Source organism: Letharia columbiana (assembly GCF_014066305.1).
Source record: "Letharia columbiana isolate WasteWater2 chromosome Unknown Sc0000002_s0, whole genome shotgun sequence".
In the NCBI taxonomy this organism is placed as follows: Eukaryota; Fungi; Ascomycota; class Lecanoromycetes; order Lecanorales; family Parmeliaceae; genus Letharia; species Letharia columbiana.
In genome coordinates, this window is record NW_023501038.1 from 647,146 (window position 1) to 663,884 (window position 16,739).

At 51.7% G+C, this 16,739-nt stretch overlaps 4 protein-coding genes across 4 annotated transcripts; 2 read left to right on the plus strand and 2 right to left on the minus strand.

Moving 5' to 3' along the window:
• Positions 1 to 660: 660 nt before the first annotated feature.
• HO173_001183 (uncharacterized protein) lies at positions 661 to 2,894 on the plus strand (the record flags this gene model as incomplete). The annotated part of the gene is made up of 3 exons (XM_037303127.1): positions 661 to 921; positions 974 to 1,602; positions 1,655 to 2,894. 3 exons carry the CDS (start codon positions 661 to 663, stop codon positions 2,892 to 2,894), a joined length of 2,130 nt encoding a protein of 709 aa, XP_037169774.1.
• Positions 2,895 to 6,225: 3,331 nt separating this feature from the next.
• Positions 6,226 to 8,399, plus strand: HO173_001184 (uncharacterized protein; the record flags this gene model as incomplete). Its single annotated transcript, XM_037303128.1, has 3 exons — positions 6,226 to 6,714; positions 6,771 to 7,866; positions 7,921 to 8,399. 3 exons carry the CDS (start codon positions 6,226 to 6,228, stop codon positions 8,397 to 8,399), a joined length of 2,064 nt encoding a protein of 687 aa, XP_037169775.1.
• Positions 8,400 to 9,104: 705 nt separating this feature from the next.
• On the minus strand, positions 9,105 to 10,207 carry HO173_001185 (uncharacterized protein; the record flags this gene model as incomplete). Its single annotated transcript, XM_037303129.1, has 2 exons — positions 9,105 to 9,764; positions 9,827 to 10,207. 2 exons carry the CDS (start codon positions 10,205 to 10,207, stop codon positions 9,105 to 9,107), a joined length of 1,041 nt encoding a protein of 346 aa, XP_037169776.1.
• A 2,682-nt stretch (positions 10,208 to 12,889) lies between these two features.
• On the minus strand, positions 12,890 to 16,303 carry HO173_001186 (uncharacterized protein; the record flags this gene model as incomplete). The annotated part of the gene is made up of 2 exons (XM_037303130.1): positions 12,890 to 16,028; positions 16,119 to 16,303. 2 exons carry the CDS (start codon positions 16,301 to 16,303, stop codon positions 12,890 to 12,892), a joined length of 3,324 nt encoding a protein of 1,107 aa, XP_037169777.1.
• Positions 16,304 to 16,739: the final 436 nt, after the last annotated feature.

Sequence of the window (16,739 nt, forward strand, 5' to 3'; positions counted from 1 at the left end):
CGATACCATGATCCGGTCAATGCGTGAGCGATGGTCTCTTGGTGTGAGATAGATAGTCAAGTTGACAATTGGCCGTCGGCCGATCAGTATAGACGGGTCTCAAACTACTGGCGTTGGAGCAATTGAGAAATGTTTGTAGAGTAGTTCAGGCCTTGTGTCAGAGCCTGCGGACTCTACGGCCCTTTCTTATGAGAGGAAGTGCAATTGTGGATTCTGGGGTGCAGAGTGCAAAAGGAAGCGTAGAGGGAGGCGAAGAAGGGAGAGAAGGGGAAGAAGGGAGAGAAGGAGAAGAAGGGAGAGGAGAAGGAGAGGAGAAGAGGGAAGAGGAGAAGGAGAAGGAGAAGGATATTGCTCTTTCGGACATACCACTGGTATTTCCTGAATCGAAAGTCTCATCATGGATTATGGAACACTGATGAGAGTAAACAGTGGTCTCCTCCCAATACCAATAATACGTGTCACGTGTACCACGCGCTAGTGTATCTCAGCGCCCGAACTTAAGGTAGAAGCTTCTCGAATTTTTGACCTCTCAATTATTTATTCCTCAATTTCCAGCCTCACACACCACAACCTCCTGACCTTACCTCAGTCTTATCTCACATCGAGCTCTTCTAACTCCTGCTAGCTTCCTGATCATAAATCTACACAACTACCGCAATCATGGCCGCAGAAACATTCGCCTTCCAGGCGGAAATCTCTCAGCTCCTGTCCCTCATCATCAACACTGTGTACAGCAATAAGGAGATTTTCCTACGAGAACTCATCTCGAATTCCTCCGATGCCCTTGACAAGATCCGCTATTCTGCTCTTTCCGACCCAAGCATGCTCGACTCAGGCAAAGACCTCCGTGTCGACATCATTCCCGACAAAGAGAACAAGACCCTGACTATCCGTGATACTGGTATTGGCATGACCAAAGCCGTGAGTATAAAGCTCGCATTGCCGCAATCACATCAAGCTAATATGTCCTTAGGATCTCGTCAACAACCTTGGCACGATCGCCCGCTCCGGCACCAAGCAATTTATGGAAGCTCTTACCGCTGGTGCTGATATTTCCATGATTGGCCAATTCGGTGTTGGTTTCTACTCTGCCTACCTCGTTGCCGACAAAGTCACCGTCGTTTCCAAGCACAACGATGACGAGCAGTACATCTGGGAGTCCAGCGCTGGTGGTACCTTCACCCTGACACAGGATGAGGAGGGCGAGCAGCTCGGCCGTGGTACCAAGATCATCTTGTACTTGAAGGATGAGCAGACGGACTACTTGAACGAGAGCAAGATCAAGGAAGTCGTCAAGAAGCACTCCGAATTCATCTCTTACCCCATCTACCTTCACGTCATGAAAGAGACCGAGAAGGACGTCCCAGATGAGGACGCCGAGGAGTCTAAGGATGGCGAAGAAGAAGATGAGGAGAAGAAGGCTAAGATCGAGGAGGTAGAAGACGAGGATGAGGAGAAAGAAAAGAAGAAGCCGAAGACCAAGAAGGTCAAGGAGAGCAAGATCGAGGAAGAGGAGTTGAACAAGACGAAGCCCATCTGGACTCGGAATCCCCAAGACATCACTGCTGAGGAGTACGGATCTTTCTACAAAACACTGTCAAAGTAAGTCTGCTCTCTACCAGATACTGTCGAAAGTGTGCTGACATGGTTGCAGTGACTGGGAAGACCACTTGGCCGTCAAGCATTTCTCCGTTGAGGGTCAGCTTGAGTTCCGCGCTATCCTCTTCGTGCCAAAGCGTGCGCCGTTTGATCTCTTCGAGACTAAGAAGACAAAGAACAACATCAAACTCTATGTTCGACGTGTCTTCATCACTGACGACGCTACCGATCTTATCCCAGAGTGGCTCAGCTTCGTCAAGGGTGTTGTCGACTCTGAGGATCTTCCTCTAAACTTGTCCCGTGAGACCCTTCAACAGAACAAGATCATGAAGGTTATCAAGAAGAACATCGTCAAGAAGACGCTTGAGCTCTTCAACGAGATCGCCGAGGACCGTGAGCAATTCGACAAATTTTATACGGCCTTCAGCAAGAACATCAAGCTTGGCATTCACGAGGATTCGCAAAACCGTCAATCTCTCGCCAAGCTTCTCCGATTCAACTCCACCAAGTCTGGAGAGGAGACCACTTCGCTGGCTGACTACATCACTCGTATGCCCGAGCACCAGAAGAATATGTACTACATCACTGGCGAGTCCTTGAAGGCAGTCCAGAAATCGCCTTTCTTGGATTCCCTCAAGGAGAAGGGATTCGAGGTTCTGTTCCTCGTCGACCCTATCGATGAGTATGCCATGACTCAGCTCAAGGAATTCGAATCCAAGAAGCTTGTCGACATCACCAAAGACTTCGAGCTTGAGGAGACCGAGGACGAGAAGAAAGAGCGTGAGGCCGAAGAGAAGGAGTATGAGCCTCTCGCCAAGGCGCTAAAGAACGTACTTGGCGACAAGGTTGAGAAGGTCGTTGTTAGCCACAAGCTCACTGGTGCACCCTGCGCAATCCGCACCGGCCAATTCGGCTGGTCTGCCAACATGGAGCGTATCATGAAAGCCCAAGCTCTCCGTGACACCTCGATGAGTTCTTATATGTCATCGAAGAAGACCTTTGAGATCTCGCCCAAGTCATCCATCATCAAGGAACTCAGAAAGAAGGTCGATGCCGATGGCGAGAACGACCGTACCGTCAAGTCTATTACTCAACTCCTCTTCGAGACATCGCTACTGGTTTCCGGCTTCACCATTGATGAGCCAGCAGGCTTCGCCGAGCGTATCCACAAGCTTGTCTCACTGGGTCTGAACGTTGATGAGGAGGCAGAAACGAGCGAGGAGAAAGCTGCAGAGGAGAGTGCGGCGCCCGCTGAGGAGGGCGCGGGGGAGAGCGCGATGGAGGAAGTTGACTAGATGCTCAAGGCAGGTGTTTGTCAACTTATGCAATCATCCGGTGTTGTCATCTTTTATACACTTCTTCAATTCGCTTTTAATTCTTGCATCGTGGAGCTTTACACTCAGGATTACCGCTCGCAAGGGACAGTCTTTGATGTACTCGCTGACGATGGCTTTCACATGTAGCCTTTAGTATTTGCGTTGATAAGTACCTAAATAGAGCATCAAAAAGCAAGCGACATTCCCACTAAGCCTTTGTGTTCATACTTTTGCTACAAACAGCACCTAAAGTATCGTAGCTAGCGTAATTAGCATGCTATTCTTCCGACTTCGTACCTTTCCCACTTATCTCTTTGCCTTCATTTCCTCTCCCTCCTTGCTCGCTTACTTCCTTACCCCGATGTTCCTCATACAAACGTTGCCTGTGGGAAATACCCACGGTCATGCCGAATCCTCCTCGGCGCTCATTATCTTGCTTAGTCTTCTCTATCTGCCTGTCCAGTGTCAGAATCTTACCTCATCAACCACGTCAACGAGCTGCAAAACCTGTTATGTTTCTAATAGGGGCATCTAGCCTCTTGAATATAACACAACGGTCACAGCTCTTTTAGGTTGGTGCCACTGCTCAAGCTTGCGCCGTCTCGATTACACTGGTGAGCCTGAATCCGATGTCGATTCTTCCTCGGTGACTAATAGGGATATAGAATTATGAGACGAGCACTGACAAAGGCCGCGGGAAGAATGCTATTTTCGCTCCACTGTCGTCTTCTTCAGCATGCTTGCCTCTCTGCAAGACAACCATGGCATCATCGAAGATGGCCTCAGTCTCATCCCAAAACTCCACGCCTCAGGAGTCTAACCACGTTCATCGGTCTAAGTCATCAGTGCAAAGGTGTCTACAGCAAGTAGTACCTTCCTATCATCGACTTGCAGGAAATTTGCGCCCCCAGCTACTCCGGAGACATGCAAATTCGGTCCTGATCATGGCAGCCTATTCTGTCGCCCCTGTCCTATCCATTATACTGACCAATGGATTGTTTTGTGCACGACATCTTATGATGACGGAAATCCTGCCTACTAGTGTGGTGTCAACGACTACAGCCTGGACCCAACGACTACCACACTAACCCCGCAAAATGACGGGAACAACAAGCCAATTCCTGGATCTTGAGATGTAGAGGTATCGATTGCGGTTGGACTGACCGATGTACATGTGGCCGGCGCGCCAGATGGCAGTGTAGGTATACGCCTATGGAAGAGCTTCTATTGTGGCTTGTCGAGTCGCATTGTGGATGACGACTTTCGCACCTCGATGCTACTGTGACCCAGTGCCCATAAGTATGCAGCGAAGCCGGAGCAGGTATTGCACAACATCTCCGTGATGAAGACATCTCTGGACAAGAGCCAGTCGAATGCAATCATTATCTGCCGCCGTGGGTTATGACATCAAGTGCCTTACCTTCTACCACAGCTAGTACGACTTCTACGTCAACCTCTTCAGCAAGATCAGATACACCGACTATCATTCAACCAAATACTGACTTATTGATGTGAACGTCATGCGGGTATACGCCAGCCACATTACGTGAATGCCCTTTCATTTGCAGCGCTTGAGGTGCCGTCATCGGCGATATTTGATCTACGGAGGATTTCCTGTTCGAGTCATGTTGCGATGCTCCCTCCTGTGCTGTATCAACAGTGGCTGCTGCCCTATTTAATGACGGAGCTACTATAACGCCGACAAGCCTCACTTGCTCGACTATGGCCCCCAACGCCCTCGGCCCGACCGCCACCGTGAACGCAAATGAAGTTTTATTCAGATCCTCTTGCAAAGCTTCTGTGATGAATGCGTACGAGTGTCCTTATCTGTGCGGTGGAGCGGAAAGCCTAATCCTCAAAGAGTGCTTCCAGTGAGACTTGATAGGCATGACGCTCGGATTTCAGTAGCCCGTACTTGCAAGTATTGCTTACCGCGATGTGGAAGGAGTGTCCCTCCAACCTAGATGACTTTCACGCGGCCTCGGTGATTATAGCTGAAGATCAGTTGCCAAATAATGCAATAGAGATCATTGAAACAGCCCGCTTTCAGCTTTGCTGTGAAGATATAACCAAAGGAGTTGCTTGAATGCCCATTTCTATGTTGACGGTCGACCGGCGACTGTGTCGGGTGGAAGAACTCTTTAAGTTGTTGTGTAAAGCCGGACATAAGTAATTATGTCATGGGGACACCGAAGTGCACCGGATTTGCGGCGAAGCATCTGACTGTTGCTGGGGGGCGACTGTACGAGGGGACGGGCCCTGCCTCGGGGTTTGAGGTGTGGGCTCTTTGCATGATGGGGGTGTAATGCATGATCCGGCCCCTTGATGTGTGGGCCAGATCTTGCAAGAAGGACGCATCTTATCGTCAAAGGCTGAGAGTTGAAGGTGATTGGTCTGCTCGAGCTGCAAGGTGCTTAAGCATGATAATTGCGTTTATGTTTGACAAGCTGCTGGGCTCTGGGGTTGACCACAAGTGATGCAGTCTGCCGTGCCACAAAAGAAAGTAGGATCGCGCAAGCCGAGGGCAGTAGAGTAATCGTTATAATCATTCGATAAAAATTGATACCGTATAGGAACCCCGAAACCCCCACACCACCACACTTGAATCGCGTAATATTATTGTAGAGGATATGGGCCAACATGTTATTAGTAAACACTTGACTAGGTATTATCTTGGTCCAGACCAGGTGATGCCGTCTGATGCAAATATTGTGCAAGACACACCAAACGGAAGGATCTGCATCCCTTTTGTATGCTAGCGAGAGAGAGAAGTGTGGAGGCATCAGAAGTGTGTGCTCACTGCTCACGATAATTCATCCCATCAATCATCAATAAATGAATCTAGGTATTAGCCCCTCCACACCTCAAATAAGGAAGGCGTAGAGCAACATCCGCCGCGGAGATCTCTGATTGGCCGGCTAAGGTAGTCAAAGTAGCGACTAGCAGGTGCAGGTGCAGGTCCCATTCAGAAAGCATTATTCTGCAACCACTCTTCCGTCAAGCCGCAACAACCACGAGCTTCCATAACCTATACAACATCATCACCACTCTTGTCGACAAACACAATCTCTCACTTCAAGAGAGCCTGACATCTCTCCTGCTCCGCACCAGCCACGTGCGGCTTCAACATACTCTCGCTTGCTGAACAGACGGGACGCCCCTCCAACCCAAACCACAACTTGCTCTTTCGCACCCTACCCTTCCGCTTAAACACTCCCTAGCGAGCACAATTCTCCAGTCGCACACTCGACCGCACCGCGGTCGCTGCATACAGGCTTTGGCGAATGGAGCTTCATATCTGTGAATCGATATGAACGAAAACCTTCCCCCGCGTTGGTCTCCCATGGTTGGCCCCGAGGAAGAATTCGCAAACTTTCTCGACTTTACTGACCTCGGTTTCGGTGGCTACGATGCTGTGGATCTACAACAGGATGGAGCTGGGGCAATGGATACCTCCATGGAGGGTGCTGCCGGCATCCTTGGACTCGGGCAAGGGCATATGCAGCAACAGCAGCAGCCGCCGCCACCAGTGGATCAGCGGAATCATGCGACCCCCATAAACGGCTTTCATGGCTCGACAGAATCCTTTCCAGATCTTGCTATGCAGCAAGATCTTTTCGATCAACAGCAGCAACAACAGCTACACATGCAGGACCAGCAATATTACGGTCAGAATGTGGTACCACCTACACCTAACAGTTTGGAGATGCACGGAGGACATGCGCAGTACTATCGGACGCCGGCTGATCATCAGCAGCTGCGTATGTATGATCACTACAGGCGAATTCAGAAGGATCAGGTAGGACCTCCTTATTGAAGGGCGAAGTATGAAGAAGAAACTAATTTGCTTGACAGATGATTTTTACCCCTCTCGTATCTCCTGCAGTAACTCCACTCGATACGCAATTCCAGTACCCAGACTATGCTGCACCAGCAGATGCCTTCAGTCCGTTAACCTCGCCGGCTCTGAGAGCGCAAAACCAAGCTGCCCAACAATCTGTCTATGGAGCTGTTCGAGGCTCAGATACCTCCGATACGACGTCGCCCATAGACCCAAGTCTTGAGTTCTCCGCACCCACCACTGGGTCGACAGCAGCATCTTTGCGTAAGTCGAAACGGAAAACGTCTTCATCATCCACAAAAATTCAAGCCCGCGCTGTAAGACAGTCCCCCGCAATGAAGCCACAAAACAGGAAGAAGCAGCCTTCCAGCACAGTCATACCGCCAAAAGAGGTATCTGGGATCATTGAAGAAGCGAGGAGATCAAGCCAAACCAACAATACTCAGCAGAAGGCTGATGGAAAACTTCATCTTCCCTATGGTCAAGATAGCTCTGGACCGGACTCGGTCTCTCCCGAGCCATTGTCCGAGATTCTTATGCCACCACCTGCTACACCCAAATCTAGCTCTGCCAGCAGATCCCCTTACCTCCATGCCAAGCAAAATGGACACCAAGCGGGCCCCTTGCAGGACACAAACGGCGAGCCTGCAACTCCCGCATCATTGATGAAGATTCGTAAACAGGCTGGAAAAGTCAACGGCATGAATCGTTCGACGTCTAGCTTGAAAGAGCAGACGGCACTTGCAGAGGCGGACATGGAGCAAATTATGGAGGACATTCGTCTACCTGAGCCAACGAGTACATCGAGGAAACCGGCTCTGAAACCAATCAACACAGCAGGTGCAAACCTAGATCAATCATCGCCAACCATGGGTGCTCGGAAGACGCCCAAATGTGGCCCCGCAAGTGCACCAATCACCACGAACACCTCAGCATTTCCAAGCCCCCAGCTTGTTGCTTCGCCTACGAGCGCAGGAGCCATCAAACGTGTAGATTCTAGAATGAAGAGTAGGGATCCGAAGAAACGCAACAGCCAAGGCTCTGTGCATGTCAGCCCCGCCCTACGTCCCAAGATCTCTCCCAGCATTCAACCGTTGCTGCCAGAAGGAGGTAAGGGTCTCCCATTCCACCAGTTGATCTCAGCAGCTGACACATGGCCTCCAGTCATCGTCTCCGCAGAAACCTCTGCCCTTCTACTCGCATCCAAATCCAATTACCAGAACATCCTCGAAGGCACCCACCTGCCCGGAGTCTCCTACCCCGAAACTCTCTCCACAAACCTCACATCTAAGCGTACGTCACACAAGATTGCCGAGCAAGGCCGTCGCAACCGTATCAACACCGCGCTCCAGGAGATTGCAGGCCTCTTACCCCCTTCTACACCACAAGTCAACGGTCAATCTGGCGGTACGGGAGGAACGAGTCCCAGTCTTATGATGAGCGGAACGCTAGCACAGCAGAGCAATAGCAAGGCTAGTACGGTGGAATTGGCGATCGAGTACATTAAGAGCTTGCAAAAGGAGCTGAGCGAGGCAAAGGAGAAATTACGGGCAGCCGAGAGGGAAAGCGAGGCAAGAAAGGACAAGGATAAGGAAAAGGGAAATACCGCCATGAACGGAGACATGGAGACAGAAGCTACTTGAAAGACAGGCGGTTTGCTCAATCGATACCTTTGCTTGCGACATTTGCTTGCCAGCTATGATTTACGAGGGGGTAAGGGGCGTTTTATGGTGGTGATGGTGGGAATGCTGGAAATGGCGGGTATGAATGTGGGGATGATGCGTGCTATGCTGCTATGCTGTTCTACGCGATTTCCGAAAGTTCGAAGCTGGGTCCTGAAGCCGGGCTGGCTTGCTTATCAGGCAGTGGGAAAGCATTCTAGAGGAGTTTGCTATGCTATCAACGGCGAATGGTGACTCGGTATAAATAAAAGTAGAGTCGAGTGACTGTGAAATGTATTTGTATGGGGCGATCTATATTAATTAAATACCTATCTTGAAGACGTATATTTCGTTTCCGTGTTACGTGCATGTTTGTGATCTCTTTCCGTCCGATCAAGACAATCGAATCATTTGTTTCAAAAGTCTATATACAAATCACACCTGTGACGTTATCCACAAAAGAGGCCATAGATACATCCACGCTGTCCCCCCAAAAAAAGAGTAAAAAATATAGTCAACCATACGAAGAGAAGCGAAGAAGACAACAAAACCCTCCCCGACGCCAACGCTAAAAGTCCCCAAAGAGAAGAAGTAGCCATGTACACGTTCAGATGCTCGTAGGTGTGTGGGGGGAGGGATGTTTTCCCCCCACGGACACGGGCATGGTGCGAACGAAACCCCCTCCCATCACGACGCCGCGACCACGGCCGCCGCACCGACCAGCGCGCCCACCCAAGCCCCCCACGCCGCCCCGGCCCGCGACGCGGCGGACTTGCTCCCCCCGCCGCCGCCGCCGCCGGCGGCTCCGCCGGCGGCGGCCGGGACGCTCGCGTTGACGAAGGCGGGCCCGCACATCTCGTTGATCAGGGTGGCGGAGGCGACGTAGTCGAGGTTGAGCGGCTGGGTCCGGTTCGGGGCGGCGGCGGCGTAGACGGCCATGGTGGCGGCGAGGCAGGCGTCGCAGGTCGGCAGGCTGCCCGAGGGCAGGCCGATGCCCAGGGGCACGTAGTAGACGTAGCTGTCCGTCGGGGAGGAGGCGTTGGTGACGGCGTTGGCGAAGCAGTAGGCGCTGTTGTTGTTGGGGTTGTGGTTGTCCGCCGCCGCCGGGGGGTCCTTCAGGCAGGAGGCGGCGTAGGAGACGTCGTAGGCGAGGAGGCCGGCGTAGGCCTGGCGCACCTGCGGGTTCTCGCTGCCGTAGTCGGCCTGGCACGCGCTGGAGGAGCGCAGGGTGACGGCGAGGGAGGACATGAGGGCCGAGCAGGCGGGGAAGAAGACGGAGCAGGAGGCGTCGAGGACGGCGGTGATGGTGGAGGGGGTTCGGGTGGCGTCGAAGAAGGACATGGAGTTCTGGGGGACGGGAGGTTAGTTTGAGGGGGGAGGCTTTGAGGGGGGGAAGCGAGGTGACGTACTTGGAGGAGGAGGCTGAACGGTACGCAGGAGATGAAGGTGTCGTTGCTGACCATGGAGCGGAGGAAGGTGGGACAGCTGGGTTGGGTGAAGTTGGTACCGAACCCTCCGTCAAAGGCCCTCGGGAGTGATGTGGGCGTAGTTGAAGAATCCGAACTCGAGGAAGTCACAGCGACCTCGGCGGCTGTAGTCGTTGATGCAGTATCTGTGCTGGCTGAGTCGTCTCGACGGTGCAAAGCTGGCTGAGGTGCGGCTTTGTGGTCGAACATTATCCTTCCGTCCACAAAATGGCCTTTTACCGCTCGACTTTGAGAACCTGGATGTTCTGCTGCCTCGGTTGGCATGCACAGTTCCGAGAAAATCATCGCCATGAAGAGGAACATCTGGGTATAGATGAGCGGTAAGCGGTGCATTGAAAGCCGCCGCCGACCCGGTCGAGGTCTTTTGCGTGATGTTGTTATCGTCGCCGCGTGCTGCATATCTTCCCTTTTGCTGTTTGTGTGGTGTGATAGAAACGAATTATCCGTAGAGCAGACATCGAAAACCCCTTGGAGTCCGGCATCTCTGTGATACTCAGATCTATTCATTATTCGTGTTGTATGTGCCGCAATTCCAGCATTGCCACCCTGGGGCTGCCAAACAGCAGTCTTAGAGCGACGTCGATGTGTGAAGCTGTAGGTCTGCGGGTGTCGCAGGTCCTAAATGGGGTATCTCGTGTGGATTCGGTGTCAGACAGTGGAAGGATCTGGCTGAAGAGTGTTCCTTCCGGCTGTGAGATTGGGTTGTGAGGAAAGTTTTGGTAAAAAGAGTGACTTGAGTTGGCCTTGGGTATAAGAAAAGGCGTTCACATGGACATGAATGTGCTGGGCAATTGATTGATGGCAGGAAGAGGTCTATGAAAGGACAGACAAACTTGATGAAAAGGGAAGCAGGCGAAGTTTATTAGTATTGTCATCTCCATGTTGGTGGAGCGGCCGAACTTGTGTGCCTGCATGAAGATTAGACCGATTGAGTTTAGACAGATGGCTGAGCGCCGTGCGCTTGCACGCTTAGGACGCATATTTAGATGGTATTTCATGCAGAAATCATTTAAGTAGACAGTAGTCAGACATGCACACATCATACATGTAACCGTAGCTTACCATAGCTTGCAGCATCGGCCTCTTTTCGTGGGATGTTTAAATTAACTAGTGTCTCTTTAGACTCTTCAGTAGTGACTGGTAGTGTTCCTGGTGTCCATAAAACGTGGCTTGCGGCGTGCCCTAGAGTCCTATAGGCGTTTCGCAAGGGTCTCAGCCGATGAAGGCGAGCCGCTGGGACTCTTGGACTCATCGACTCGTGGGACATTTGTCGCAAAAGAGCGACTCCTCCTCATCTGCTTAGGCTTCGGGCAAGACTGTTATTCAGGCGTCCCGGTGGCACAGATATTCCTGCACCACGTGAGGTCGAAAATAAGTGCGCCTGCCCAAGTTGTCAGCATTCTGGAATCCCCACAAGCTTTGCCCTGTTGATCTCCCTTTGCTGATCCCCATCCCCGGTCCACCAAAACCCGTTTGAGGCTCGGCAGGATAGGTAGTACGAGTTCGTAAGATGCCTTATGTTGGTCCTTTCATATCGCATCGGTCTTCCCTACATGTATAGTACCAATACGAGGTAAGTCCATCGACCCACAGAGCTGCCGTGCCGCAGCCCGCCTTGTGATTAACCACAGCTGGTCCGTGCTTGGCTGTCAGCATGGATGTTGGCCATGGATGCTGCCTGCAACATCCTGCTCGATGTTTACTATGGCGGTGCCTAAGTCAAATTAAGCATGCCACGATCGATCGCATAGTAATATTAACGTTCGTTTAGTTTGGACAAATCTCTCGCAAGATCATGAGTGTACGTCGTAGTGCTCGCAGAAAATCTCTGGAAAGTCGCGCTATGAAAGGTACAAGTCGCATCGACTTCCATCTTTCAGATGTTTGCTCTTTTTCATCTGATGCCACGCAGAGAAGGCGGACGAGACAGGATACGAGAACGCGAGGCAAAAGTGGATCTGAAAAAAGGGTGGACAGTAGAGTACGAGCAGGAAAATTTCCGATAATGTTGGTTTTCCCGTCAGCGCTCAGGGCGGCTTCTCTTGGCCGAGCACCAACGGAAAAACCGCATGCTATTATTTCTCTCATTCCGTCTTTGTGTGTCACTTTCCTAGTACCTCGCAGTGACGAATATCCGCTCAACTCATCTCAGGCTTTCCTCGGCCGATCATCAACGGGCAAGTGCTGCGTTCCTGTGTTGGAGGTGTATGCAGTCCGGATGTATGCTTGTTGGATACCTTGCATGCATACCCCGTAGATATGCGCTCAGCTCAGATCTCAAATGCGTGTGCGACTGAATCAATCTTGCGTCTTTTCTCCGAGACATCTTTGGCCGCTGCGGTCCCGCGGTTGGCGGGGGATGATATACGTAGAAGCGACGGTCCTATCATGTGTATGCCGATGCAAGGGGATAAAAGTCTAAAAGTAGATTGCGGCTCTGCTGCTGCGCTTTGCGCGCCAAGTGCAGTAGGTTAATGGGTATGGAGAAGGACAAGGAGGGGGTAAGAGGTAGCCAGTAAAGTGGTTTTGGGCGAGAAGAGAACCGGGTCATCGAAGGGGTGGCATCACGGAGCATGCATCTTTGGCCCCGATTGGCAGGGTAAACGAACCACGGAAAATTCGTTGCTTGGACTCGAAACCCATCACGATGCGAATGCATTATGCGAAATGAACTTGAGGACTCGAGAATGGGCGAGCTTGACAAGATGTGCATTCATCACAGTAGGGACGGATGGACTCTGTAACTCATGAACATGACTTCCTCAACGGTCATCTGCTCGTATGAAGAATTGAACCATGCCAATTGTTTGCATCTGCGGATTTGGGAATAATTCGACAGTGGCGTCGAATGCACCAATGGCATGTACTATCAACCCTGAATCATACATTGTATCTATTCGCCAAAGTGACACCACCAATGATCATTGCATGATATGACATAGCAGCCCACCTCTTTCCATGTATGCAATTCCAACGCCATCTTGCCTAAACCCTCTCTTCCACAAAATCCAAAAACTCGCAGTCATCCTCGAAGATCTCGTCTTCTGTGCCCGCCACTGTCCCTTCGTCTTTCGTGCTGCGTTTTCGCCGAGTCGTTACGACGATTTGCTGGCCCTCCTCTGCATTGCCTTTCATACTAATGACATTCTCCATCCGCGATGGCGTAGCTTGTCCCAAACCTGGATCATCATCTTCGTGGCCGGTAGGGCCGACGCTGATCTTGATAGCGGGAACAGTCTCTCCAAATACCCAGGTGCTTGTCCCTTGAGATATAGTAGGAACGGCAGATGTGACCTCGTCACTGTAGATGTAGAGTTTGACTCGTCGATCTGTATGAAATGGTTGATAGGCCAGACTTGTGTCCAATTCGGCATAGGAAAGAGGGTGCGTTTCGAGTTTCGAGTTCGATAACACTGGTAAAGCAGGCTGTGGATGCCAGAACGAGCCATGAGGTGTTGAAGGCTCAGGTGACGATCGAGAATTGGGAAGCTGTTTACTCATAACGTGCTGTGTTGCGGCTGGCTCTTTTGGAAGACTGAACTCGACTGGTCTATCGCCAAAGACTGAGGGCCGTCGCTGTCGAGCTTTGGAGTTGCTGCTTTGGCGAATACTGTAGATCCGTACAAGGCCTCCACCAGTGACGGCGATGCGGCCTAGGCCCTTTCCACTAAGCCATCTGACGCAACCCGGGGCCACAGCACTCTGGGAACTTGGTAGAGCTAGACGATTCTCACCTAGATGGCGGATCGTATTCACAGTGCCTGCAGCTGCTGCACCGACAGATCTGTTGAAGCCAGCTGCCACGGCTCTTCCACTTTTCGCACCAATACCGGCGGTCAATGCCATACCGCCAAATCCGGAAAAGCCACTCCCCACGCTTGGACGACGCCCACGAACGGCATCGATAAGAGGTTGAGTCTTGCCGGTAAACATGCCGAAGGCCGAGGAAAAACCATTGCTAGCACCAGCCGATACAGGCCTTGCACTGTCGTCGTTTTTGGCACCAGTCGCACTTGAAGCGCTTGCGGAAATGCTACTACGTAAAATCCGACGAGGTGGTGGCCATTGAAATGCGGAAGGCGGTAGTTCGTTGATGTGGACAGTGCCTCTATCGGTGATGATAGCCAGTCGCTCTCCTTTGGGTTCCGTCCAAACAACGTCTACGATCCTGGCCTCAGTCATGCGAGTTATCTTTGCAACTTGGCGGACACTGGGACCTTTCGGAGATGCGTCAGGGTCTCCTGCACGTGCAGCTTCCCCATGCACCATGCGCATCAAGTCCCAGACATGCTCAACATCCCCTTTTGCACTTGCTGTCAGTAAGTGCAAGCCATTTGGAGAGAACGAGAGCAGACTACATCCAGTCGGCAGCGAGAAAGTGGCCAGCGGTTGTAAGATTGAAGCGGCTTTTGAGTGCTGACTCTTTGAAAGTTTTTCCAAATCAAAAATTGACACCAGCGCGGGCCGGTTTTTTGCTCGGTTGACTGGACTGTCCTGTGCATGAGTAGGAGGAAAGCTCTGCTGATTTGATAGCGCTGATAGATCAGGGGTAGAAGGAGGAGCTGCGGGTCCTTGCTGGCTTTGTTCGGACGGTTTGGACCAGTAATTACTCCATGCCTGCTTCCCTTCAAGCCCAACCCATTGAGCGGTCTTCAAGAACCCCTGTGCAATATCCCGAGCAGCTTTGTTGAGTAAGCCTTCGCCTTCTGGGGTGTCAAGATCACATGATATCTGAGGTTCCGCAGCGGGTGCATGGGAACTGACTCCGGGGGCTTTATGGCTTGGGCCGTCAGGCTCGGCTTCTCCATGGAGGGTAACCTGCGCCGAGGACGATGGTGGTGCGACAGCAAGCCATCGGTTGCTCAGAGAAAGAATAGTAGCACTGGATCGGCGGGTACCTGCAGCGAGTGCATCATGCAACCGTGCGGGTCCAGATTCACTGGAAGAGGTGGACACGCTGCGAGTCTTCCGGGACCCTATTCGTGTCCAGACCTTGCCTAAACATCTGAAGCTCGGCAACGTCTCGGAATTTCCATGGAGAATCCTCTCAAAGATGAAGACTTCCCCACTGATGCCCGAGCTGATGACTAAAAATCTTCCTTTCGCTTGGATACTTAGGTCTCCTACAGGATGAGGCATGGTAGAATGCAGACGTCCACCCATGATTTCGACCTTCGGACTCCTGAATAGCGTCCCTAAATGCTGTCCTTTCCTCAGAGAATAGATCTCCACAGTAGTCTGGTAATGAGTTATGGCTGCCGCCTGCAGAGCCTGCATCTCTGAGATCGAGGGTTCAAACTCTTCCTCTACCGCATGGCTGGTTCCAGGCCTGGATGGAGCACTTGATATAATGTATGGACCATGAACGATGACGGCGATTAATGGCTGGAGCGGTCGGTCACTGACGCATTGGGAGTGGAGTATTTTGGCACCAACTACAGATCCTCTAAGACCATCTAGGCGACCAACAAGGTCGAAGCGTTTCCTGCCAATATGATAGATATTCAAGCCATGGTCGAAACCCACTAATAAGACATTCTCTGTGTTTCCGGAGACTTCATGCCCAGAAGACAAGAGGCTGTCAAAAACACAGCAGAAACCCTCACCAGGCACGCCGTCTTCTGGTGCCGGCTCAGGATGACCCAAGTCAATTTCTGGCGCTGCGTAGTAATGCGCTTGCTGGTGGTGTGGCGGTGGTGGAAAGTGGGAGTTCTGAGAGTGCATAGACGGAGGCCTCCGGTTGGAAGGAGACGAACCCGCATAGTCCCCAAAGCTCTGATATTCGTTGGTCCGCTGTATAGGCTTGCGGTAGGCAGCTTTTGGCGAGGTTGGAGGCGAGGTGTGAGAGAATCCTCCTCGAAGCTCGGGATCAAGAGGTGGGCGATATTCTGGAGGGGATCCGGTTCGGCGGACTCCGTTACTAAAATCATGTGGAGGACTACGACCAAAAGGAATATTCTGAGCCCATTCTGTTGTAGTTTGGGCGGGTATGTCTGATGAACGTGTGGGAGCAGAAGCATCCCAAGCTTCTAGACGAGGGGACGAGACACCGTTGGAGACTGGAGGAGGAAGAGGAGGAGACATCGAATGACGTAGTTGTGAGAGAATGGAAGGAGGAGAGGTCCTTGAGTACGCAGACTGGTCAGCGTGTTTCTATCGTGGTTGACAAAGCCATCCCTGCTGCGTCCGCTGTCTTCCATTGATCTTGACTTACAACTCTTGGGGCAAATCCCTATGCGACCTCTCCGCATTCTCTCCACTGGCTTCATGCTTCTTCCGACTCTTACCCTGGCCCTTGCGAATTGGCGAAACCCTTCTTGAAGCTTCTTCTTGGTAGAAGGAACCGATCTCGACAGCCGGCTGCTGTTGGCTTGACGCTTGGTCTGACGACGGGGGCATTCAACTTGCAAAGAGGGGTTCGGAGTACGAATTGCGTAAAGGTGTCTTGTTCATGAGCTCCGAAATGAAGAGTGAGATTGCTGCTCGTCGTTCTCTCCGGGAGTCGATCAGCAGATGCAGGTACCCAAAAAGCTGGTGCCTGGATAGAGCTGGTGACGGGAACACGCGTGACGACTGGGTCCACTTGATCTAATCGTAAGCAGAAGGGTGTGTTGTCACACAAGCAAAGAGTGTCTGGGAGGTGAACCATGAGGGGTTGAGGAGTCTCGGCCGTGGGGGTGGGTCTGGTGCTCCGCAACTAGGTCATCGCAGGGGTTTGCCCTAGTCAAGCAGCGAGAATTGTTGGATTTGATATGATTGACAAGCACATATACGGGCATCTTGAAAATTGGTCTGCTTTCTTCATGGGTATCTATCTGCATTTCCAAGAATACAT